At 50.5% G+C, this 23,862-nt stretch overlaps 11 protein-coding genes across 11 annotated transcripts; 6 read left to right on the forward strand and 5 right to left on the reverse strand.

Annotated features, from left to right (window-relative positions):
• Window positions 1-85: 85 nt before the first annotated feature.
• ASPZODRAFT_18865 (hypothetical protein) lies at window positions 86-2,076 on the reverse strand (the record flags this gene model as incomplete). Its single annotated transcript, XM_022727301.1, has 2 exons — window positions 86-97; window positions 148-2,076. 2 exons carry the CDS (start codon window positions 2,074-2,076, stop codon window positions 86-88), a joined length of 1,941 nt encoding a protein of 646 aa, XP_022578607.1.
• A 1,733-nt stretch (window positions 2,077-3,809) lies between these two features.
• Window positions 3,810-4,224, forward strand: ASPZODRAFT_145214 (hypothetical protein; the record flags this gene model as incomplete). Its single annotated transcript, XM_022725082.1, has 2 exons — window positions 3,810-3,855; window positions 3,953-4,224. 2 exons carry the CDS (start codon window positions 3,810-3,812, stop codon window positions 4,222-4,224), a joined length of 318 nt encoding a protein of 105 aa, XP_022578608.1.
• Window positions 4,225-4,862: 638 nt separating this feature from the next.
• Window positions 4,863-6,901, reverse strand: ASPZODRAFT_72592 (hypothetical protein; the record flags this gene model as incomplete). Its single annotated transcript, XM_022729848.1, has 4 exons — window positions 4,863-4,908; window positions 4,966-5,223; window positions 5,299-6,093; window positions 6,192-6,901. 4 exons carry the CDS (start codon window positions 6,899-6,901, stop codon window positions 4,863-4,865), a joined length of 1,809 nt encoding a protein of 602 aa, XP_022578609.1.
• Window positions 6,902-7,671: 770 nt separating this feature from the next.
• Window positions 7,672-9,196, forward strand: ASPZODRAFT_135570 (hypothetical protein). The gene is made up of 2 exons (XM_022723837.1): window positions 7,672-8,124; window positions 8,182-9,196. Exons 1-2 carry the CDS (start codon window positions 8,111-8,113, stop codon window positions 9,095-9,097), a joined length of 930 nt encoding a protein of 309 aa, XP_022578610.1. The 5' UTR covers window positions 7,672-8,110; the 3' UTR covers window positions 9,098-9,196.
• A 383-nt stretch (window positions 9,197-9,579) lies between these two features.
• On the reverse strand, window positions 9,580-10,701 carry ASPZODRAFT_135573 (hypothetical protein). Its single transcript, XM_022723838.1, has 6 exons — window positions 10,639-10,701; window positions 10,461-10,517; window positions 10,370-10,385; window positions 10,126-10,251; window positions 9,839-10,051; window positions 9,580-9,748 (listed from the first exon to the last, which is right to left on the reverse strand). Exons 1-6 carry the CDS (start codon window positions 10,639-10,641, stop codon window positions 9,714-9,716), a joined length of 450 nt encoding a protein of 149 aa, XP_022578611.1. The 5' UTR covers window positions 10,642-10,701; the 3' UTR covers window positions 9,580-9,713.
• A 1,190-nt stretch (window positions 10,702-11,891) lies between these two features.
• ASPZODRAFT_102076 (hypothetical protein) lies at window positions 11,892-13,280 on the forward strand (the record flags this gene model as incomplete). Its single annotated transcript, XM_022720800.1, has 4 exons — window positions 11,892-11,914; window positions 11,983-12,515; window positions 12,595-12,938; window positions 13,002-13,280. 4 exons carry the CDS (start codon window positions 11,892-11,894, stop codon window positions 13,278-13,280), a joined length of 1,179 nt encoding a protein of 392 aa, XP_022578612.1.
• Window positions 13,281-13,760: 480 nt separating this feature from the next.
• ASPZODRAFT_102079 (hypothetical protein) lies at window positions 13,761-15,618 on the reverse strand (the record flags this gene model as incomplete). Its single annotated transcript, XM_022720801.1, has 6 exons — window positions 15,460-15,618; window positions 15,141-15,399; window positions 14,986-15,077; window positions 14,869-14,927; window positions 14,677-14,818; window positions 13,761-14,614 (listed from the first exon to the last, which is right to left on the reverse strand). The coding sequence occupies exons 2-6, from the start codon at window positions 15,236-15,238 to the stop codon at window positions 13,761-13,763; spliced, it is 1,245 nt and encodes a 414-aa protein (XP_022578613.1). The 5' UTR covers window positions 15,239-15,399; window positions 15,460-15,618.
• Window positions 15,619-15,755: 137 nt separating this feature from the next.
• ASPZODRAFT_72233 (hypothetical protein) lies at window positions 15,756-16,723 on the forward strand (the record flags this gene model as incomplete). The annotated part of the gene is made up of 4 exons (XM_022729814.1): window positions 15,756-15,795; window positions 15,856-16,103; window positions 16,180-16,277; window positions 16,372-16,723. The coding sequence occupies 4 exons, from the start codon at window positions 15,756-15,758 to the stop codon at window positions 16,721-16,723; spliced, it is 738 nt and encodes a 245-aa protein (XP_022578614.1).
• A 542-nt stretch (window positions 16,724-17,265) lies between these two features.
• Window positions 17,266-18,792, reverse strand: ASPZODRAFT_161207 (hypothetical protein; the record flags this gene model as incomplete). The annotated part of the gene is made up of 2 exons (XM_022726504.1): window positions 17,266-17,770; window positions 17,837-18,792. 2 exons carry the CDS (start codon window positions 18,790-18,792, stop codon window positions 17,266-17,268), a joined length of 1,461 nt encoding a protein of 486 aa, XP_022578615.1.
• Window positions 18,793-19,187: 395 nt separating this feature from the next.
• ASPZODRAFT_102089 (hypothetical protein) lies at window positions 19,188-22,107 on the forward strand. The gene is made up of 3 exons (XM_022720802.1): window positions 19,188-20,619; window positions 20,670-21,305; window positions 21,360-22,107. Exons 1-3 carry the CDS (start codon window positions 19,390-19,392, stop codon window positions 21,843-21,845), a joined length of 2,352 nt encoding a protein of 783 aa, XP_022578616.1. The 5' UTR covers window positions 19,188-19,389; the 3' UTR covers window positions 21,846-22,107.
• Window positions 22,108-22,392: 285 nt separating this feature from the next.
• Window positions 22,393-23,847, forward strand: ASPZODRAFT_72475 (hypothetical protein; the record flags this gene model as incomplete). Its single annotated transcript, XM_022729841.1, has 2 exons — window positions 22,393-22,586; window positions 22,653-23,847. 2 exons carry the CDS (start codon window positions 22,393-22,395, stop codon window positions 23,845-23,847), a joined length of 1,389 nt encoding a protein of 462 aa, XP_022578617.1.
• Between the last annotated feature and the right edge of the window lie 15 nt (window positions 23,848-23,862).

Consider the following 23,862-nt stretch of genomic DNA (forward strand, 5'->3'; position numbering starts at 1 on the left):
GTCCATGTTGCAATGGATAGTCGGAGTCGGGCCTTGAAGCCGGAATCATTCCCGGAAGTTTAGTTGTGTGTGTGTATGTATGGGTTTACCATGTTTCCTGAAACGGTTAGTTTTAAGAGCATAATACACAAGCGCGCATATACTTACGGCAATATACTGCCCGGCCTCCTTCTTGTTACTCCAGAAGAGTTGAGCCTCCTCGTAGTTGAGGTTACCCTTGGCCATGGCCACGTCGACCAAGGCGGCCTCGACTCCTTCTCCCATACCCTTGCCACTGCCGCAGACAAAGACGCGGCCGTCCAAGGCGTTGATGACGAACCAGACCAGGTCGGCTTGGTGGCGGACCTCTTCCTGGACGTACTTGCTCTCGCCTCGACGGCTCTGGACCACAGTGCGCACCTTCTGCTCGTCGACCCCCCACTCACCACTGTAGAGCTCGTCGAGCAGGGAGTCCCGGACACCCTGGAGCACCCACACCTTGTTGGCGCAGTTGGCAGACTGCAGCCGACGCTGGACGAAGCCGCGGAAGGGAGCGATGCCCACGCCGGCGCCGATGAGAAGCATGGGCCCATCGGATGCGAAGCGCTTGGCAAGGGGGTTGGCCATCAAGCCTCGGAACATGGGCACGGAGATACCCAGGGTTTGGGGGTCGATACCCTGGCGCTCGGCCTCGATCACCTTCATGGCAAGCTCCTCCATGTAGCCGGATCCGACGCCGGTCCGAATGCCGCCCTTCCAATCGTCGCTGGTGGCCACCGAGACGGCGATCTCGACGAAGCGGCGACGGTTGCTCCCGAACCGGGTGCAGGACAGGAGAGGGTCTTGCGACAGCGAGTAGAAGCGGGGCATCAAGGTGTTGAGGATGGACAACAGGTGATCAAGAGGGGGCTGGGACGAGGGGAACGCCTGCAGCAACTGGGAGACGGTGATGTGCAAGCCCGTGCGCAGATCACAGAAGGCGCCCTGGCCTTGGGCCGACGAGAGGTACTCGAGGATCTTCTTTTCATTGGGTTCCGAGGCGTATTCGGCCAACAGGCGGAAGAACTGCTTGGTGGGGGGGTAACTCTGGATGTCGGAGCACCAGTTCAGCAGCTCCCGCCGGGTGGTCAGGAGGTCTCTGGGCTTGTCGTCATCCCAGATGGTCGGCCAGCGGCCCTTGGAGGTGTGCAGGGTGACTTTCTTATCGCGGATCGCCTTGGGGATGCCGAGCGCGTCAAAGATGGCGTCGACTTCCTCGTCCTTGTTCCTGGGGCAGATGCCAATGGCGCCGCCGACGACGAACTCGACGTTGCCACTTTCCGGAGGGTAATCGGTGACGTCGATCTCGAAGTGGAAGGTCCGCTTCTCGGCCCCGGGCTTGGTCAGCTCGCGGGCGTGGTGGAGCGGAGCACGGTAGACGTCGAAAGGGGGGTGAGGCTTCACAAACTGGGGAGGGTGATCGGCGGGTCCCAGCTTGACATCCACGGCGGAGATGGGCACCGGGGCGAAGGACAGGGTCTTCTCGGGTAGCGGAACGATGCTGGTGAGCATGCTGTCCAGGGCCAGGTTGTCGACATTCAACTTGAGAGACTGGAACGCTCGGTTGGCAGGCGGGAGCACGGCATCCAGGCCGGCCGTCGAGGGAGCGATTCTCTTCAACGGCTGGCTGCGGCAGCATCCACCTCCGCAGCAGAAGCTCTCGACCTTCTGGGTGCCCCCATTGCCGACATTCTCCAGCACTCTCCGCATGTCCTCGGCATTCTGCGAGATAAGCACCGTCGAGGCACGGCGACGGCGACCGGTTGTCACCGGTCCGGTAGACAATCTCTTCGACTGGACAAAGGCATCCTCATCAGAGCGAGGTTCGATTGGGGGGGTGATGGGAGTGACGGGGCTCTCCACGTATCCTTCCTCCGACGAGGCCTGGGAGAAGGAGAAAGACGAGCCGTCGAAGTTGAAATCGGTCTCTGACAGGGACCGCACGCGAGGCTCCTCGGGAATCGGGTTATCCGGATGAGAAGTCGATGACATCGGGATGGCCTGATGGTCCCTGTAGGTAGGCCGGGGGCTTGTCCCCGGCCTGACCATGGGAGCCATTGGTGGCGAGGGAGGAAGCACAGCGTGAACTAGAAGATTCATTCACATTAGGAATCGTTTTTTATTTATTTCAAGCCATTGCGGCGAAGCACATACCCATTGGGCTCCTATCAGACCTGGACACTCTCCAGATCACAGTGAAACCGATAGATGGAAGAAGAGCAAAACGGTTCCAGTAGCGTAGCGACAAGGTTGCTGGGAGGAGGGTGGAGAAAAGAAGTGAACGAACGGAAAGAATTCACAGCCTCGGCGGACGAGGGTCCGTCATATAGGAAATCAGATGCTCTGAGTGGAGATTTCGGGGGAAGGGGGGAGGCTTGCAGGGATGGATCTTGTTAGAATAGAAAGACAGTCGCGTACGGAGGAGAGGATCGGTAGAAGCTCCTGAACGACGGTTTGAAGAAAAAGAGGGGAGGGCAGATGATATTAGCGGCGACCCGAGGAAATGGCAAGTGACGCCTTGGCATGAACCCGGTAATTCTGCGTAACGATTACACACAGCAGACGTTTGGTTCTGGCTGGCTATTGGATTGTCCAGTCCGAAACCTCGCCACTTGAGACACCTGGTATGTACCATGTATGTATTATTGAGGGAGCAGAAGGAGGAGGAGAAGAAGAAAATACTCCGGACAGTCTGGAACCTACCGCAGAACGCCGGAAACTACGGATTCGAATCTAGTCGCCATTGATGGAGCACCTGCTCCATAGGGGGAAGTAGGCTAAGTATCCGCGGAGTACTACGGAGGAGACGTGAGATCGACCTTGCATACGTCTACTGCGCCTAGCCAGGATCCGGCAATTGGCAGTGGGATCATGATTCTGTGTGTGGGAGCCTGTACCTACGCATTAGGAAGAATTCAATGCGGTATCGTATGGTAATTACCGGTACTGCAGTAGCCGAATTTTTACTCCCGGATTTGTCCGTATCTAATCTGATGGTAGGCGTATGTAGTACATACCTACGAGAACGGAGAACGGAGCACTCCGTGAAATTATGGATATAAACAAAAACAATGGAAGACACGGCAAAGCTGTGGAGTTGATTTTCTTTAAATAATTAAACAAAATAAATAAATATACATATAAATAAAATAAAATAAAATAAGCAATAACGCTGGCGAAAAGGAGAGGCCAAATGGCCCCATTTTTGGCGCTCGCTCGCCTCAACGGAAGTGGGACACGGATCAGATAACATGTCATTGTGACACAGCACCACCCGGCAGAGGGCATATCCGATAGCGTTTCGTAGAAAGTTGGACAAGGTTTCCAAAAAGGGAACACAAATACTACATACAGAATATAAAGCAAAGTAAGGCTTTAAAGAGGAAAAGTATAGCAGGAATCAACACCTAGTATTTACTATTACGAGATCTACAAGACGACTCTGGAACTAACTTCCTAACCAAGGTAAGGTATGAGAGGACCTGGTCACCCGATGTCGGCCACGGCTCTCCGAAGTCGTCCCACTGCAGTAAGGGGCTAGTAACTCCGTACTAAGCCGCACGTAGTTACCCCCGTAAGAATGGTAATTATCATATCAGATCATCAGTTCCTAATACGTCGATGCGATCGATCCTTCATACTACCATCAGACAGACTATCGGTCTTGGTAGTATCTACTATCTACTTAGATGTCTACTCCCCACCCATAAATATGGAGTACTTTTAAATTAGTTATCTAATTATACTACATACTCCCCGTACCTGCTCGCCTTCCAGAATACTCCGTCACAATGTGGATACTGGTTGGCGTACTTTTGTTATGGTGGCTCGTACTCGGTAAGTTGGTGCTAACTAAGTACTAAGTTACCCAAGTACCTAGGTACCTGAGTTATCTGATCTGTACCTAGTCAACTATAACTATACCTAAGTTTAGGTTCTCTGTGGTTGCCTATAGTTAATATCAACTACTCAGACTACTCCATACGAATACTACCTTATTTAACTAACTTTGGCCATGATCATAGCTCAATCGAAATCTTACAGAATACTACATTGTTAATACCTGAGGCGGTAAATTTCTCTTTTAGTGTCTCAACCCTCAACATTTTGGGTGCCAATCAGCGGCTGTATATTATGCACACTGCGACCTCCCGACGGAATACCCGAGGCCCAGCCAGGCCTATATTGGTTATCTGGATCGGTTAACATGCTATCGATTATTACTTAGTAGTAGGATGCCATTGTCTGATTCTCTAGTGAAATCAAAAATGAAATAAAATAACTATTCAACTGTTTTATCTACTATCCTCCGATTGGTTTCCTATACCGAGCATACTATAGAGTAAAGGTAAGGTACCGGCTCCTCCTACGCTATTATCATATGATCTGTCGTGACTCTGACACTCTGTAGTCTGTACCTGGGATTAGTCAAGAAACTCTGTTTATTCTTAATGATAAAAATCTTATCTTACAATGACTAATGCCTTTATGATCTATAGATACCGAGTGGACTGACTGTTCTCAGCAAGCCTGTCAGTCCTCGCTACCAGGGAGTTATCTCCTTCAGTAGATAGAAGTCGGGATACCCGAGACTTTAGGCACTGGACTAGGTAGTAACGCTAAATGGACAGATTTATCTATCCGTCAGTGAAGCTCTTTTCTATTGATTCCTGAGACAACCCGATTAGAGTCTTTGTAGAACCGAAACAGATATTATTAGAGTACTCATCAACTGAAGGATATTATTAGAGTACTACATCAACGGAAAACGAAGACACTGCTGATAAGTCTAGATGAACGCCTTCTAACGCCATTTCTTAACTAAAAAAAATAGTTCTAGACCATCATGACATAGCGTCAGGACGTCGGAACGGATGGGCTTCGGTATTCCTGCCCCAGATCAGCTCTCCGTACGGAGTATGGTCCTGGTCAAGAGATGGAACTTACAGCACAAACTTGTCGAGACTGACAAGGTCCGGCTCGGAGAAGATGAGGTAGAAATACTTCAGGGTCTCCGCCATCCAGAAACTCTCCATGTAGTCTTGCTTGGTGGTGCTCGCGTTCCGCACATCGTCGACCGCCGCGTTCGCGTAGTCGGTTCTCGTCAATCTGTCGATATTGCGGAACATTCGCCATGCGGCATCTTGTAGCGTCTTGTCTCCTGTGATTCGATACAAGACAAAGATAGATTCGATGGCTTCGGGTCTTGGGTAATTGAATGTTAGTTGTCCTCTGTTTGCTCCTCTCTGCTGAAAAAGAAAAAAAAAACCATGAACTTACCTTAGAATATAGCTAGGGTCGGTGATATCGAAGATGCCTGGTGGCAGCTTATGATCCTTTATGATACGCTGGGCATCATAGGCCCGATCGCCAGAATGCGCATACCGGCCCAATTTCTCCAGCACGTCGCCACGCCATTTCTCCTCGTCCCAGGAGCAGGCGTCCAAGCCTCTACAGGCACTGACGTAGAAGACTTCCGGCATGACCCCCGTCGGCATGAGATCATACGCCCAGATGCACCCGTCAACCAGTTTGCGTGCAATCGAGAGCTCCTCTGCACGCTCAAAGACCTTGGCACCGATCCCGACCATGCCACCTAGGAAACACTTGAGGTGCTCGGCTCGGTACTCCATGTTTTTCTTGCCCGTGCTCGTCCCGATGTTGACGTTGCCGGCAAACAGGACATCGCTGCCGTTCTCATCCATCGGGCGAAACAGAAGATGCTCCTTGATTGTCTCCATGGCGATTCCATACATCTTTCGATACTGGTTTGTTTGGCTGCCGAGCAGGACGTGCTCCTTTGGAAGATACTCGTAGGTCGAATCCGCCATCCCTCCGACAGTAAAGCGATGGTCCAGGAATTCCAGTCGGTATGCGTCCATCGTAACCGGCCATAGGCCTGGCAATTTCGTTTGCTCCTGACTAGTTTCAAGAAAATCCGTGACTCGCTGGATGGCGTCGAAGTACTTCGAATCGTTCGTCAGCTGCGACAAGCGAGTAAACTCTAGGTTCAGAGAACCTATTTCCGCGAGAATAGTGTTTCGACTCGGCAAGATCGCCAACCCCTGTGTAGATCTTTTGGTACCGGTCAACATTTGCTCTCTGAATGTGATTATGTCTCTTCCGGGTGGGTGGGTTTGCTATAGTTGTTTCTTTCGAGAAACTTTCCTCACCTTGTCCATTCCCATCGGGACTGTGGCATCCTATTCTCGGTATCGAATGCATCATAGATCATGTCGGCTACCTCAGTTGCCTTTTTCAGAAGGATGGGGTACTTCCCATCGGTCAGGTCATAGGCCCCCAAGAAACCGCCGACATAACGGATGGTGGTTTCGAAGATGTTGATTACCATTGAGTCGGTGGTGGTGAAGTCAATTTGATCGAGGGCGGCCAGCGCTTCCTCGAACTCCTCGTTCATGCCCATGATGAGAAGCGTATCCAACGAATCTACCAAGGTGGCAGCCCAGCCGCCAAAGGCGTCCCTGTGAGTACCACTGAGCGGAGACAACTCGTCCCGTAACCAGGCATGCTTTTTATATCCCTTCCAGGAACGCTGGAACACCCTCTTCACCTCCTGCTGTTTTTTGACCCGCTGCCAGCGGCTGAGCCATGACTCTGTCTCGAATTCATGTTGGATCCGCGGGATGGGCTTCGGCACACCGGTCGGAAGGGGAATATATGATTCCACAGGGTTCAATTCCGGGTGCTTCGACCAATGGATATCATCACCGCTGTTCTTTGAGCTTCCAGTTGGGATAGCTTGCTGTACATACTCCCTGGTATACGGTGTCTCTTCACTGGGGGGCAAAGTCGAGAAAATAATATATAGGAGAACGACAAGGATCAATGTTGGGAGAATAGCGCTTTTTCGAACGAATGGCATGTTAAACAAAGGACTGACTATTAAGACTTATTCCTCCAAGAAATAAAAGAATAAATAATAGAAAAAAAAAGGAAATCAAATTAAATGAGCGATTGCTGTGTGTCCTAGGGAACCATTGGTATCGATGACAGCACGGTCGAAGCGACGAGTCCGCGTGCTATTCTGTCATCAACATACGAGATAGAAGATGAAAGGAGACAACTGCAGGTGAGTTTGGCTGCCTCGTAAAGCTCGGAGTCGCTTGACACATACGGAGTACTCCGTAGACCACTCGATTCCTCTCCCCCCTCCCCTGGGGCCGGGAAACCTGCCAGCGGAGCAGCAGTGCCCCAGTGATCAGCATTGTTTCATCGCCGCCACATTGTGAGGGCTCTAATTGGTAGCTCAGAAGCCTTGTATGCCGAGATCCTATGAAGAATAATTCGAACGTATGGCGATTTTTGAGGTGCTATCGCGGAGGCCCCTGCTGGGTTGACTCCAGTCCAGTTCCCAGGAAAAACTAGGCAAGGTAGAATAAACATGGGAAGTCTGCGGAAAGTCTGGCCCAGTCTATTTGCGGCACTTGGCAGCCTCAGGCCCCCAGGCAACATCCAATCCTTGGCAGGGCTTGGCAGACCCACAGAGCTCCGCATTGGGCCCAGTTCTGGTCGTGCTCCAGACTACGCGTGGTGCCTTGAGGATCAGGCATAAAGGGCCAAGGCACGCAGAGTCATGTGACCGAGTTTGTTTTGTTTGCAGCAACGAGCACATCGTGGAAGGAGGTCCTCTCCAGGAAACGATGGAGGATTCGCCAGCTGCTTTCAGTTCACGGAAAAAGAGCCAAGGAAAGGCTGGCTCATCACTCCTACAGCGACCTGCTGTCTTATAACTACCTTGTAGGAGGTAGTGGTGCAACACAACGCCTCCATATGTAGTCGCTTGTTCGAGGAACTCGGCCTTGTCAAAGACATAAATAACACTTTAACCCCACTGTTGGGAGGGTTCCATACTATCATTTCCTCTATGTCACGATTGGTCTTCTCTTTAAACTGTGCCTGAACTTGGTGATACTTGGTTGAGCTCTCTTTCGCCTCTTGCGATTCTTGGTTTTTTTTCCTTTCCCCCCCCCCAACAACCGACTGGCCTGAGAAGGCTGGAATCAAAGAAGAACAAACTATCTAGGCAAATAGTAACAGACCTCTCCATCTGGAAGGGGCGGAGCTGTCAGGGATGTCGATCACAGGGTAAGAAGAAGCCTATCCCATACACGTTGTCTCTGATTAGCCACTAATGCCTGTCAGGGTCTTCTTTATTCCTTCAAACCCCAATGCTGCCACGGCTTTTGCAACAGTGAACGAACGTCTCCGCTCCTCTTTTGCAGATGAGCCGGTTCCAGTCGGTCGTTGGGCTCTGGAACACAAGCTGATGCGGGATACTCCGTCTTGCCTGCCTGCCTCAGCAAACCCATCACAGAAACCGTTGCAGCCGCGGTACATGCAGTTTCTTTCGCTCTCTCATTATCCAGACCATGGGTTCGTCTACACATCTGAATCGACAGAGGAGCACCACCGAGCCAGCAAGGCTCCTAGCGCCGCCCTGGGCCTCCAATCAGACAAATCCTCGATGATCATGTCCACTGTCCCACTTGCATCCTACAACACGCTATTTGGTCATTTCGCCTTCGCGTGCCAGCCGTTTTGGTGTCATCGCCACACTGTCACCATCCTAGGTGGGATAGTTTACGAAATCGGGGATTTTCGAGTCCGCCTCGGGGATGTCCGGCAAACCCAGCCCGCAGTCCGGGTTCGAGGCACAGTAGTTGAGATCGAGTGGAGAGGACCGTCGCTTATCGCCTCAATTCCGTCAAGGACAGCCCTCACCAATGTCAATACCGAGACGGATTCGGACTCGGGCATCAACGTGACCCCACCCTTTGCGGTCGAGGAGGCAGACATAGACGCTGAATACGCCGCCGCGGCAACCCTGATCCGCGAGTTCTGGGCTAAACTTGATATCAAAGGGGCACGGGAAGCCATCCTTGTTCCCGATGTCGGGAAGGAGATCAAACAACGTCTCCGCCAGTGGAAACGGAAGGGCTCAAAACGCTCGCGGGAGCCCCAGAGCGCTGTGGATGATCCGCAGGATGAAGACCCAGATGTAGACGCAGGGGTTGATCTGGCGAGGCAGTTGATGGAGATCCTCAGATTCAATAGGTGATCCCAGGTGTAAATATATGCTGTCTATCAAATTCAGCCTGATTGAGGCTCAAAAGAGGATCATTTACCAGTACCTCGTTATAGGCAACCGTATCGCAAGACGTAAATTACTCAACTTTGGAGAGAGATGGCAGGGTATGTGCAGTAATCTCGCTACACAGAAACTTGAATGTCAAGATCCTTCTCAAAGCGATCCAATCTCTGCGAGTCGTCGCAAGAAGCTAGGAGATAGCATACAAGGGTCGAGGATAGATTGATATAAAGTGGTACTAAACAGGGGCGTATAAAACAGTGACTAAAAAGGATATGACGCCCCTTCTTGAAGAACATGGAAAAAAGGAAAAGCGAAAGGTCATGCAAGGCTTATCGGGCTGTGCGCTTAGATTCGACATGTTAAGATCTTCTATGGTCGCATGCATCCTTCATCGGGATCCACTCCTAGCTACAAGACGACGACAGGTGGAGGGTATTTGACATCCAGTGTTAAAAAAAAAAAAACTCGTCAGAGGTTTCCGCGGCACAAGTTGGTATTTGGAGATATAGGGATTGGATTTCAACGAGCGAAACTTGGAGATACGGAAGCAGCGAAATATAAAGAGTCATCGACTAACAGGCGTTTATTTTTGCATCATCAGCTGGACGAACTCGTTATCTGTAGAATGAACGTGGTTAGCTGCAAGCTTTGACATGGGAGATTGGAGCGCCACTAGGTGCCTCCCCAAGGGAAAAAAGGTTATCGTACAGTCGATTCTGCCATCGCCATCCTGGTCTGCCTCGCGGATCATCTCGTCGACCTCATCATCGGTGAGCTTCTCGCCGATCGAGGTCATCACGTGGCGCAGCTCGGCGGCCGAAATGAAACCGTTGTTATCACGATCAAAGACCTTGAAAGCCTCCCGAATCTCCTCCTCTGAATCCGTATCCTTCATCTTGCGGGCCATCATGGTAAGGAACTCTAACCGAAGATCATCACGTTAATCCACCAGTCACTTGTATATTGTCTTCAAAGCTGCAGAAACCATCGCATACCTGGGAAATCGATAGTGCCATTGTTGTCGGCATCGACCTCGTTGATCATATCCTGAAGCTCGGACTCCGAGGGGTTCTGGCCGAGGGAGCGCATGACCGTACCCAGCTCCTTAGTGGTGATTTGCCCTATTGAGTTGAACACTCGATATCAGCATTACACGTCTAGGCAGGCTTCAATATGGAAGACGGGTTCAAGGTGAATTTAGAGCGGGCGGCTTTTCTGCTTCATCAGTCGTGCACTCACCATCGCCATCCTTGTCCTGTTTTGACGTGTTAGTATATTATTCAACACCTTCGTCAAGTCTGTTCCTACGAAGAGGTCATGGTATACTTACAAAGAGGGAGAACGCCTCCTTGTATTCGGAGACCTGCTCTTCAGTCAAAGAATCGGCCTAGGGGAGCGACGGTCAGCGACGTCCTTCTCGAATAACAACAAAGGCTTTACCCCGCCGAGTGGGGGGGTTCAGAATCCGCAACCAGTTCGAAGCAGACAGGAGAGCAGGGATCCCATACCATTGTGTATCGTAGAGAAAGATGATAAAGGGAGTTGAGAAGTCACGAAACAGGTGGAATTGAGGAGTGAGAGAGAGAGACTGAAGCGTTCGAAGAATAGTGGCGGAGTGGTTGAACGGCGATCGCGGGCAGCTGAGGGAGCAGTCAGTCGCTTAGTCCAGTTAGCGTCCCATAGGGATCTATCTATTTCTGCTTGCCTCCCCCGTATCACCACCAGCCCTGCCATCTCTACAGCCTTATTATTGGTAACCTCGATCCCTAATATCTACCGGTATATTAGGACGGCTGACGACGCCCGTGGACCTCCGGCAAAGCTTGAAAAGAGCCGATCAGCTGCCTGGAACTTTTGCCCCTCGACACAGCCCGTCTTGTGCATTTTACTATGACGCTTACTTTTGTAGGACAGTCATGACTCCATAAAGGATATCCTTAGATGCATATTAGTATTTTTCTGAGAAAATGATTATATAAATAGAATAAGAAGATCAGGACCTCTATAACTATTATTCTGCAATCTGCAGCACACGTGCACAGGGGTACTAGCCACAGTATAGAGTAATTTGCGGCTGAATAGTCTTTACCTATCATATTACACAATAGGAAGTAATTACATGCCATGTTTAGAGCTCTGTATAGGTCTATACTCTGTAGCATCAAGATATTTATCTATTCATTAATGATTACTTGCTAATATTACCTTTTCCCATAATTATAGGTAGCCTCAACCAGTCAGGACATAGTGCAGTCATCATTTAGGTATAATACAAAGTAAATTACCCATAATGTACCGTGGACAACAGTACTATACCAGAAATAAGGGGAAAAGGACAAGATCTCAGTGAAGTATTGAATTAAATTATCATAGAATTACCATCATCACAATTTAAACCACCACTGACTATACCTTGCAAGCCTTTGGGTAAAGTACTGGTAGTTATCGCACTGTTTGTATTGGCAATACGGGAAAATTACGGCCTATCCAAAACGGGATGGGCGTAGCTTTCCCCGGGCGACCGTTTGACGTCGGAGATCAAGCAAGCTGGCAGGCGATGTCATTCCTGCTGCGACCGGAGCCACAACTTGAGAGGAGCCCGTGCTAGAGAGTCGATTAATATTATTATTTATATCTACCAGGCTTATCTTGACAGACTCTTCTACTCTCTCTCACCCCACGTGCCGATGATGAGTAGATAATTTCACTTCCATCAACGAGCAAGGGAACACTCCGCCGCCGACTGGCGACTTCGTGCACCATGTGGCGGGATCGCACAAACCTGTAGGGCTCTATATCCTAGCATTATTTTACCAAAGAGAGTTTTCTCTAACAGTATCCTTACTCTTCAGGTATATTTCCTACCGCCAGTCGTTCGCACACCACCCGGCCAAGAAGCCACGCTATATCGGCTCGACTAATGGCTTCACGGACATTCCGTCGGCATCGGAGGAGAACCGTAGGCTGATTCCAGAGACTGGCGGCTTTGACGATGATGGAGATCTGGTGATCGAAATGGACCTACTACCGCCGCGCTGGGTGGATATTCAGGACGAAGTGACCGAGTTACTGGCGGATATTGCGCAAAAGTCTTCCCAACTAGACAAGCTACACCAGAAACATCTGCTACCGGGATTTGGCGACGAGGATGCGCGGAAACAAGATGAAACGGTGATTGAGCGACTGACACAAGAGGTCACCCGCGCATTCCACGACTGTCAGAAGGCGATCCAAAGGATCGAAATGATGGTTCGAGAGGCAAAGCAACAGGGCGGAGTAAGCAACAGCGATGAAATGATGGCGAAGAATATTCAGATATCGCTCGCTGCGCGGGTTCAAGAGTCAAGTGCTCGGTTCAGAAAGAAACAGAGCACATACTTGAAGAGTAAGTACTCCGTACCGAACGCCGCGCAACATCGGTTTTGGCTCTTTTAACTGTAGACGGGCACTGATAATATCTTTAGAACTCCGTGGGCTAGAGGGCATATCCTCGCCATTTGAAAATGGACCTTCCTCTGCTCAGAACCCATATACCGACCCGTCTCTCATGGAATCCGACGCAGACAAGTCATTTTCGCAATCGACGCTTATGCAAACCTCGCAACGACAGATCGGACAGAACGACACCGTTATCGCGCAGCGAGAACGTGAAATCAACGATATTGCAAAAGGAATCATCGAACTGTCTGACATCTTTCGAGAGCTTCAGACAATGATTATTGACCAGGGGACTATGCTAGACCGAATAGACTACAATGTGGAACGCATGACTACGGAGGTCAAGGCAGCTGAAAAGGAGCTCAAAGTGGTATGTTGGCAATTACTAGACTAGCAGTTGACAGTGCTCGGTTTTTACTGACGTCCAACGTAGGCGACGGGCTATCAAAAGCGCACCACAAAACGGAAAATCCTGCTCCTGCTCCTTTTGCTAATAGCAGGCATGATCATTGTCCTTCTCGTGAAGCCAAAGCGACACGATTCAGCCTCCCAACCGTCATCGGCGCCAGAAAGCCCCCCCGCAGCAGACAGTAACAACAACAACTTGCAGCGCAGGATTGCCGTTGTCGGGGCGGGCCCGCGAAGGCGCCGACATCGTACCTCTCTCAATCGATTCTCGAGAGACACCTGGATCGATCCGGATATATATTGATGAACAAGCGCCCTTCCATAAATTCCCCATCTTGTGTCTTATTTAGCGTGGAGAGGAGATCCGATTGTGATTGTTTTCTTGGGCAGAAACTTATGTGGATGGTTTTGCCTAGCCTAGAAATTTTTATGAACAGTGTGCCCGGTTGTCGAATGTAGAATAGGCCTAATCAATTGATTTACGAGGAATTCCATAGATAATGAGATGGCTATTAACTCTATACATCTAGCTGAAGATCTATCCACCTTGAAAATAACCATTCCGAAAGTCGAAATCCAGAACTGCCGTCCATATCGAATCCGGATAGCTACAGGGCGTCTGGCGCATTGGAGTTTCCCGTCACAGTCAAATCACATTCGTCATACAGAAGTAGAATTACCTAAATGGCTGCAACTGATAGACAGTACTCACTACCAGCAGAGAAGAGCAGGAATAAATGAATCGCCAACAGAATTGTTGGCCCCATACCCACAGTCCTGGTTTTTACCCTTGACGGCCCTCTGTTTCAAGTAGCTCAGCTACATCCGCATCCAGGTCGCCACCTGCGAACTTGGCATAGTCCTCCTCTCCGTGGGTGACCTTGCGCTTCTTGACAGTGGCTCCGTTGGAATTGCCATACTGTAGCTGGCTGAGAGTATCAGCTAGGCTAGGCATATCATTTCCAGGCAGAGGAGTGTTCGACGGATGTCCGATTCCCGGAAGGGTGAAAGCATCGGCAGTAGGGATCGGGGCCTCCTGGAAGCCAAACACAGTAGTATTCTGGGCCACCAGCTGAGGAGAACCGACTGGAGTGAGGGATTCAACGGGTGGCGGGGTCAGGGCTTCAACTTCCGGTCGAGAGACAGAATCGCCTTCACCGCTGGCAGGATTTCCAGGCGAGTTATCGGCGGAGAGACCTCGCATGATGCTGTCCTCAACTTCACGTTTCTTGGCCTCAGTCGCTATTTTGTTGTCCGACAGTCTGGAGACCAAGGCCTGTTCCTTTTCAAGAGCGGCGCGGTTGGTCTCAAGAAGTTTTTCCAGTCCGTTGATTAGAGCGAGGCGTGACTTGATGATTTCCGAGACCGAGCTTTCGGCGTTTGCCAGCGTCTTCAGTAACTGACTCAGACGGGCGGCGTGGACTGGAGGAGTAGGCAGGGGTGCGTTTGCATCATTCATCTTGTCATATTCGGTATTCGCTGCCGCCGCAGACGCGCCGGACGTCATTGTAGCTTTAGACAAGGCCACTTGTAAAGGGACCAAAGGCTGCAGCTCGGAAGGCGTAGAACCAGATGAGCTTGAGAAGAGTGAGCCTCCCATGAGCGGCTTTTTGCCATTAGAGCGAGACCGATCAATTTCTATTTCACACAGGTGAGCCGCTAGATGATAACCGGGGTTGGAGCTTTGGGGGACGAGTTACCATCAACACGAGCTTCGACCGCTTCTTGAATAGGCAGTTCAAAGATAGCCCGTTGTCTCCAGACTTCGACCACGCGGCGAAGTTTCTGTTGTATATCATTCGACGCGCTCTTGTATGCTATCGCGACTGCTTCTGCAATCACCTTTTCATCGATTAGCGGGTTTCCTTCCATCGATCCTGGCAAATGCTGACCGGAGAGAATGCGATGAGAAAGTCATCTTTACGCCTTGCTTTCGACTGTTGTGCAAGCTCTGAGAATCGAGTCAGTCCCCATGTAGGCATCTTATGTTGTTCACCACCGTGTCATACCGTTTGCGAGATAAATGAGGTTTAGACGTTTGGGAGCTGGGGAGTCGCGAAGCTTCTGGAGCCAAAGCTGGGCAGTACGCTCCGCATGTCGCCTATTTTTGAGATAGTAGAGGTCAGCAGCAGTAACAGATAAAAGGTCAATGTCATTTTCCAACCTGTAGAACATAACCCATTGGGCGACAGTCACAATGCCTTCTTGGGTCTCATTAAGGGCTGAGAGCTTTGCCTTGACGGCATCGTCAGTGTAAGCCATATCTGGTCCCTAGAGCTAGCTTTTTTGACAGCAAAGCAGTGCGATCCCAGCACCGCTTCTTCAAGCGACAAGGTGACGAATGGCAATAAAAGAAACCGTGTTGCAACTGATTCAAAAACAAAGGATTGATTTAAGGGAAAGCTTAAACTGCTGCGCAATAACTAGAGAGATCTGATGAGATTATGACAGATGATAACCCAGTTACTAAAGGGTAAGCTTACTGGGAAGCCACAGTATACAACACCAGTCAATTATCACCCCTCTAGGCGTATTGTTGTCAAGTGAAGACGAGAGCAATCCCCATTCACGGACAGCTTCCAGCACCAGAAAGCTGCGGCGAATCTTCACCGCTCTCGCCGGCAGAATCCCCACGCCTTATTCCGACACTCCGTCAACACTTCAAACAGCCAGCTGGTACTTCGCATTCCTGTCCATTCTACATCTCCCGCATCCCATTGAACGAAGTCTTTCAGCGCATACGCCCGGTAGCTCCAGGAATACCACACCTTCTGTTAAGATGGCTGATCGCTTCCCCTCGTTGGAGGACTTCTCTGAGGGTAAGTAGCAAATGGTATGGTTGCCGCTATGCCCCCCCGGAGCCTAATGAGGGATTACAGGTCAAACCGAAGTTGTTGAGATTAGCGGCGCTTCGGATGCGGACGATTTCCTCGCTCGTGAGCGTGCTGCTCTCGGAGAAGATGCAGACCAATTCGCCACCCCTCAAGATCACGTTGCTACCGCCCAGTCCCAGAATGCGCTCGACGATGATCTGTTAGGCGGCTCGATGGGCGCTCCCATTGAAACCGCTGCCGCAGACAGCACCGCATTTGAGTCTTCCTTTCCCGCCATCGATACCAGCAATGAGGTATATCTTTGTTGTTGATTTCTTGTTTTGGACGTACACAATTCTTGGATGGTGCTGATGTGTGTTTCAATGATAGCAAGTTGCACCTGGCGGTACGATTACCGGGACCGGCGCCCCATACTATCCTCCAACAACTGGCTACCAGAAAGAAGAGGCAGAGTCGGAGCCTATGAGGTGAGTTGATCCTTCGCCGATCCGCATTCCTTAATGGCAGTTTGTCTTGTTCCGCATTTACGGCTCCCGGTCTGATGTTTCCCTTCATTCATAGAGAGTGGCGTGAGAAACGTGATGCAGAACTCGCCCGTCGCGCGGAGATCTCGAAGGAAAAGAAGGAGGCAACTATCAAGAAGGCCCGGGAAGATATCGATGACTTTTATGTTTCCTACAACAACAAAGTTGATAAGCTTCGTGCTCAGACCCATACCGAGGCTGAACAATTCATTGCCAACCGCCAGGACACTTCAGCGGGCGGCACTAGCTGGGAGCGTATCGCAAAGCTTGTTGATATCTCCGGAAAGGGCACCAAGGGTGGCGCGAGTGGATCCGGCAAGGAGCGCTTCAGAGAACTGCTGCTTGATTTGAGGAAGGACGAGAAGGCGCCTGGTGTCAGTGGTATCTAGTTCATCATAACAAGTTATCCCGCCGGCGAGACGACACTTGATTGATTCGCAGAAAGCTTAATGAGCCTCAAAAACCTCGCGGTATGACAAAGCAGTATTCATTTATTACTGTCTCCAAGGCTCTGTGCACCATATCTCATCACTTCTCTTTCTATTACTCCCAGATATGACCAATACCGGGATGGATCCTTGAACATTCCTAACTCGTTTCTCTGGCGCATGATCTGTACTACATCGCGGTCTTTTTATCTTCCCTTTTCTTTTTTTTCCCCCTTTGGTTCTTTTTCTTTTAAACATTCTATTGCCCATGTCTTGTTACTCGTGGTTTCCCTTAATGTATGTAGGTAAATAAGAGGTTTTCTTTAGTACTTAAAGCTGTGCTTTTTAGTCGGACGAGACATCTGACTCGCATCGTCATAAGATACAACACTGCATCACCAGCCAAGAAAAAGATTTACAATTTGATGGCTAATATGGTGAACGTGAGAATAAAGTTAGTGTGTGATACTGCATTAGTATGCGTTTGTTTATTGTCGATGGAATTAATCCAATTCGGTAATGTCGCCGCCGGGCTCTCCCACATCCTCAGCAACGCCGTGAGACCTTCCTTCTGCCTCGAGCTCTTCCAGCTTCTTGCGGCCTTCCTCGGTGGTGGCGTCCACAATCCCCTCCTCAAGGCTAAGCATTCCGCCCTGTCCAAGCTTATCGACGACCTCCTCTGCCTCTTCGACGCTCATCTTACCGAGAACCTTGTTGACCTCATCCAACGATTCGGACTTCAGGGCTGCTTGCAGAGCTGGCGAGAAGGACTCAAAAATTCTACGCGCTTCGATGACCTCCGGCTCCGTGCTGTCGGTGGGAGGGATATTGATTGTGATCTTGGTGTTCGGGTCAACGGCGTGTAATTGAATCTGCTCTACACCGGCCGGGTCGTTGGCGGCTGAGCTATCCTTGGCTAGTTCTGCAGCTCGGGTCTTGATTTTGTTGTAGGTCTCGTTGACATCGTTCCTGAATATAGTTCCTGCCTGGTGATCTTTGGTTGTGATTCTGCGCCAGCCAAGTGTCAGTGAATGACGAATAATGCACAGAAAGATGTATAAAGGGGAAACTTACCGCTTGAAGAAGAGCGCGATACCATCCCGACCCAGTGATCGACAATACTGCAGAAGCAGACCCTGATGTACACATTGGCGCGCATATTCCTCCTTTCCCTCCATTTGGCTGTTGAAAGCTTCAACAAGTAACCCGTCCGTTTCCTTCTCGGCGACAATCTCGGGATGCTCGGAGATGAACTGAAGAGAAGCCCTGTATTCGCCAAGTTTGATCCTCGAGAATTGCTTTGCTAGTTCACTAGCCTTCATGTCTGCCGGATCGTAGTCATCATCGCCAGCACCGGTAGCTGGTGCAGCTGAGGCATCCTTATTCAAAACCCCCGGGTTCAAGAGCTCGACTGATGTCGAACCTGTGGGCTTGTCGCTCGCTTTCGCCACAAAGGATGTATCAAATCCGGTGTGTATCTGATCACTGGTTATCTTGCTTCTCTCCTCCTTTTCAAGCTGGGCAAGTTTCTCCAACAATTCCTTCTGTAGACTTTCGACTTTGCTCTTATGTTCCTTCACGCCTTTAATGTATGCCTGGGTAAGGTTTTCGGGGTTTGAGTCACCAATCTCTTTCCTGACCTGGTCCACCAGCGAGCTCATCATCTGCGAATACTTCGGTTGTTCCTTCTCGTGGGTATAAACTCCTTCCGGCGGTGCGGGGGGTCTATCCTGGTCCGGGTTGCTCGCAGACTCAACGATGAAATTGAAGACGATTTCTTCCAGGCTGCGAGAGGAATCTTCATGTTGCTGAAGCGCACCCAGGAGGCTATCGATGCGAGAAATTAGGCCATCGTTAATAATCCGCTCGTACTTCAACGTCTCGATCTCATGGCGGCGCTGAGCTCGTTGCTGGTGGATCTGAGCTTGCTTGGCTCGAATAAACGAACGTTTGTCGACATTGGGATGGACTTCAATGTCCGAATCGTCAGAGAGCTCGAGAGCATCCCATTTGCTGTAATCCAAAACCATCTTGTTCAAAGATGATCTCTGTGATTGGAATGACGGGAATTTGGCGGAGGGGGGGAATCAAGTATGCAGTGTGTCGGCGGGGTAGCTACTTTGGTAAGAGACAAAAATCAGGAATAATCAAAAGTGACTGATTTAGTTAGCTTTCCCTGAAGATAGAAACAAGCTGCGCTCTTCTCTTGGAGAAAAAAAAGGAACTTCAGAAGAGGCAGACAGCAAGAATAAAATCAGCCCCAGGCAAGCTCATCGCAATCGAAGGCTCTCGGTGCTGCTTCAGCTTCATGGAACCGCCGATCCCGTACGATGTATTTACCGTGTAATTTACACGGGTTCGTCACGGCAAAACATTACCCGATCTCCGCGACATCTCCGTCAGCTTTTGTGCCGGCATCGCTGGTGATTTACAACCTTCATTAGACTACTACTTACTCTATGGAATCCATCCTCAGGTCTTGAATTGAGATTTTTCTTTTGCGGTGCCGGTGCCTATGGGACCGGAGTGCCTTTCTTTTCGCTCGTGAGAGTATGGCAGCGTGCCTGTCTTCCGTGACATCACTTTGAAAGCTTGTCCGAAATTCGCAGCGCCAGCTAATTCCTGAGATGCGCGGCACCAGGCTGTTCGTGCCCGGAGCCACGGGCTGGAGCCCGCGGCCAGCAATCCAAGGGAATGGAGGCATAGTGGAGAAGCTGTTTCTGAGCTCGACATCCAGGACCTCTCCGCCTGGACACAATGTGTCACGAAGGACCCTTCATTTGGGTGCGGTCGGAACCGCACGCGGCTTAGGTCGACTCGCCGGATTGCCCCCGACTCTATACAACAATAACCTGAGAGCTTCAGTGTCGCAAAACCGATTAAGCGACCATGTTCGTCTGCTGTGTTCAACTCCACGCTTTTTAGCAGGACGGTCACCGATTACGCCAACCACAAAGTTTGCGAGTGAAACCCCCGGATCGCTGGAGAAGGAAGATGAAGAGGCGGACAAAGGGTTTGAATTATCGGAAAAGGCGGCTCAAGCGGCTCAGGTGAATCTACGGGCAAAACTGAGTAAAGATGGTGCTGGAGGCAAAAAACCTGGCTTCTCAGAGGTTTGGAGACTGTTGCAAATCGCCCGCCCGGAGGCCAAGAAGCTTTCACTCGCCTTTTTCTTCTTGCTTGTCTCTTCCGGAATTACAATGTCGATTCCCTTCTCCATTGGAAGGCTCATGGATACGGCAACCAAGTCTGAGGCCGAGGGTAACACGCTGTTCGGTTTAAGCCTCCCGATGTTCTATGCTGCATTGGCTAGCGTTCTCGCGCTGGGCTCCGTCGCCAACTATGGCAGAATCATTATTCTCCGTATCGTTGGCGAACGAATTGTTTCTAGACTTCGTTCGAAGCTGTTTCGCCAGACCTTCATTCAGGATGCCGAGTTCTTCGATGCTAACCGGGTGGGCGACTTGATTTCCCGGCTGGGTTCTGATACCATCATTGTGGGCAAGAGTATCACGCAGAACTTGTCCGATGGATTGCGCGCCGGTGTCAGTGGCATTGCTGGTTTCAGTCTGATGGCCTATGTGAGCATCAAGCTGTCCAGCATTCTGGCTATCCTGCTTCCGCCTATTGGCATTGGAGCTTTCTTCTACGGCCGTTCCATCCGCAATCTCAGTCGCAGAATCCAGAAGAATCTTGGAACTTTGACTAAAATTGCCGAAGAACGCCTTGGAAACGTCAAGACAAGTCAATCGTTCGCCGGAGAAATTCTTGAGGTACATCGCTATAACAACCAAGTTCGAAAAATCTTTGATCTTGGCAAAAAGGAGTCCTTGATAAGTGCGACCTTCTTTAGTATGGTAAGGCATCTTGAGATATCCTTGGATGGCAAGATCTGACTATTTAATAGACCGGTTTGGCGGGTAATATGACAATATTGGCGCTTCTCTACGTCGGCGGCGGTTTGGTCAAGTCTGGCGCTATTAGCATTGGCGAATTGACATCATTCCTGATGTATACAGCCTATGCAGGCTCTAGCATGGTTGGCATGTCCAGCTTTTACTCGGAGCTAATGAAGGGCGTTGGTGCTGCTAGTCGGCTTTTCGAGCTACAGGATCGCCAGCCGACCATTTCGCCGACACAGGGCCAAAGAGTGGAATCAGCTCGCGGTCCCATTCGATTCGAAAATATCACTTTCAGCTATCCAACTCGGCCAGCCGTCACTATCTTCAAGGACCTCAACTTTGAGATTCCTCAGGGAACCAACGTTGCGATTGTTGGACCCTCAGGAGGTGGCAAGTCCACCATTGCTTCGCTCTTGCTTCGATTCTACAGCCCTACCAGTGGTAGGGTTTTGATCGATGGCAAAGATGTTTCTCAAATGAACGCCAAATCCCTTCGGAGAAAAATTGGTATCGTTTCTCAAGAGCCTGTTCTTTTCTCGGGCACCATCGCCGAGAACATTGCATATGGCAGACCGGATGCCACCAAGGCAGAAATCATTGCGGCAGCCCGCAAGGCCAACTGCCAATTCATCAGTGATTTCGTGAGTAGATATTGAAGCCTTTCCTTGCCACATAATGTCTAACCTGGTCAATAGCCGGATGGTCTTGATACACACGTTGGTGCTCGTGGAGCCCAGCTTTCTGGAGGACAGAAGCAACGCATTGCCATTGCCCGTGCCTTGATCAAGAATCCAGATATTTTGATTCTAGACGAAGCCACTTCTGCCCTTGACGCCGAGTCCGAAACGTTGGTAAACAGTGCTTTGGCTGCCCTGCTCCGTGGTAACAACACAACGATCAGCATTGCGCACCGTCTGTCCACCATTAAGCGATCGGATACTATCATTGTTCTTGGCCCGGATGGAAAGGTTGCTGAACAAGGCTCCTACGAAGAACTGAGCTCCCGACCGGATGGTGCTTTCACGAAACTGATGGAGTGGCAGATGAGCGGTGGAGAATCTCTCCAACCGCCTTCGTCGTCTGATGGTTCTCCCCGGCAACTGTCACAAAATGAAGAGCAGGCGCAAGAAGAAACAGAGGAGTCTGAACAACAGTCAGAGAACAGCAAGAAGGAACAATAGTCCTCCTGAAAATCCCGCGAATCTCTTTACACATAATACTACCTGAACCTACCTACTTACATACCATACACCATGTTCTTCTTTACATTAGCTGTTGTTCGACAGCGCTTTCCTTGAATTATTCCTTCATTTTGTCTCTTTATTTGGATACCTCAAGGTCTAGAGGATTGGACGGTTTTTGTACTGTAACTATTCCGAGGGGAATTTTCACGGCATTCAGATAGACGAAAGAATATGACTCTCCCCTCCGTCAACCGTTCATACCATACAAAAGCTTCAATAATTGCGTTTTCAGTCTGTTGATGCTTTTGGGCCTGTGAGGTCGAAGCAATTAATAAGGGTTGCTTGGCGCATGACTCGCCGCTGATCGACCCCAACTTGACTCCGCACTTCCTCAACTCTCACGACGAGGTCCCAGTCTCTCTGTCGTCCTGGTTATCTCTACTTTATCGAAGTTAGTTGATGATGGAATAGGATTAGTTCTATATCTTCTTCATTGTCCTTCATTTACGTGCCCGGAAGTGCAGAATATCTGCCGTCACACATCATGGACCGCGTGCGGAGATGGCTATCTTCAGCCAGCAGTCAGACTGCTTATGAGCCGATACACAACACTCTCGAGGCTGATGCGGTCAGCGACGGGGGATCGGAATATAGCGGTGTTCGCAAGCCTGCCTCACACTTTTCACGGCTGAGTTATGGCGTATTTTTCCTGTTGGGGATAAACATGCTGTGGGCATGGTAAGTACCCCCCCCCCAATGCGTCCATGGTGGTCAAGGTACGATTTCTCATGGCTTTTGGATTAGGAATATGTTCCTTGCGGCAGCGCCGTATTTTCACCGTCGATTTGAATCCGACGATTGGGCCGTTGCTCACTTTCAGCCGTCTATCCTGTCGGTGTCGACCGTGACGAACCTCTGTTGCGGGTTCATTATGGCCAAAGCGCAAAAGAACGCTTCATATCCGAGACGGATCAAGCTCTCACTGCTCATCAACATTATAATCTTTGCCCTTCTCGCCTTCTCCACGATTCTCATGAAAAATGCCGTTGTGGGCACATACTTTGGCTTCCTGATGTTGATGGTGTTTGGCGCCAGCTGGGCGACGGGGATGAACCAGAACGGCGTCTTCGCGTACGTGTCCGGTTTCGGGAGAGAAGAATATACCCAGGCGATTATGGCGGGCCAGGGCGTGGCAGGGGTCCTACCCTGCATCGTCCAAATCCTCTCCGTGCTCGCGGTGCCGCCCAGCAACAAGCATCACGGGCGCCAAGATCCATCCAAATCCGCCTTTGCGTATTTCCTCACCGCCACCGCTATTTCGTTGCTTGCGCTCATTGCCTTTCTTTACCTGGATAATAAACGCCAATCCAGCGCTGCAGGATCCGTGTCGCGCGAAGAGGAGGATCCGCTCCACCCCGCCGATGCGGCCCACGCAAAGACCACCATCGGCCTGTGGACGCTCTTCAAGAAGCTCCACTGGCCCGCGCTGTCGGTCTTCCTCTGCTTCGCCGTGACCATGACCTTCCCCGTCTTTACGGCGGAGATCGAATCCGTGCACGGGCCTGGACAGGGTCGAGGTGTGGAAGCCCAGCCGCGCATCTTCGAGCCAGAGGTTTTCATCCCGCTTGCCTTCCTCTTCTGGAACGTCGGTGATCTCTTCGGGCGGATTTCCGTTCTAGTACCACGCCTGGCGACCCTCTCGCACCGGCCCGTCGCCCTGTTCGTTCTCGCCATCGCCCGTCTGGGGTTCATCCCGCTCTATCTTCTCTGCAACATCGGCGGCCGGGGTGCCATCGTGAACAGCGACGCCTTTTACCTGTTTTTCGTGCAGATCTGCTTCGGCTTCTCTAATGGCTTTCTAGGCAGCAGCTGCATGATGGGCGCCGGTCATTTCGTCTCCGTAGAGGAACGCGAACCCGCCGGTGGCTTCATGAGCTTGATGCTTGTCGGTGGACTAGCGGCCGGAAGTCTCTTGAGTTTCCTCATTGCGGCAAAGTGAAGCTCTTTGGTTTTC

The sequence above is a fragment of the Penicilliopsis zonata genome, assembly GCF_001890105.1.
Source record: "Penicilliopsis zonata CBS 506.65 unplaced genomic scaffold ASPZOscaffold_15, whole genome shotgun sequence".
In the NCBI taxonomy this organism is placed as follows: Eukaryota; Fungi; Ascomycota; class Eurotiomycetes; order Eurotiales; family Aspergillaceae; genus Penicilliopsis; species Penicilliopsis zonata.

What these genes read in the sequence shown, in the direction of transcription:
- ASPZODRAFT_135573 (XM_022723838.1), bottom strand. An exon ending in TGGCACTATCGATTTCCCAG is followed by an intron (nt 10,052 to 10,125) that starts GTATGCGATGGT and finishes ATCTTCGGTTAG; the next exon opens with AGTTCCTTACCATGATGGCC. An exon ending in TGGCGATGGCAGAATCGACT is followed by an intron (nt 9,749 to 9,838) that starts GTACGATAACCT and finishes TTCATTCTACAG; the next exon opens with ATAACGAGTTCGTCCAGCTG.
- ASPZODRAFT_102089 (XM_022720802.1), top strand. Translation starts at nt 19,390, where the DNA reads ATGCGCGGCACCAGGCTGTTCGTGCCCGGAGCCACGGGCTGGAGCCCG. An exon ending in GTGCGACCTTCTTTAGTATG is followed by an intron (nt 20,620 to 20,669) that starts GTAAGGCATCTT and finishes ACTATTTAATAG; the next exon opens with ACCGGTTTGGCGGGTAATAT. An exon ending in GCCAATTCATCAGTGATTTC is followed by an intron (nt 21,306 to 21,359) that starts GTGAGTAGATAT and finishes CCTGGTCAATAG; the next exon opens with CCGGATGGTCTTGATACACA.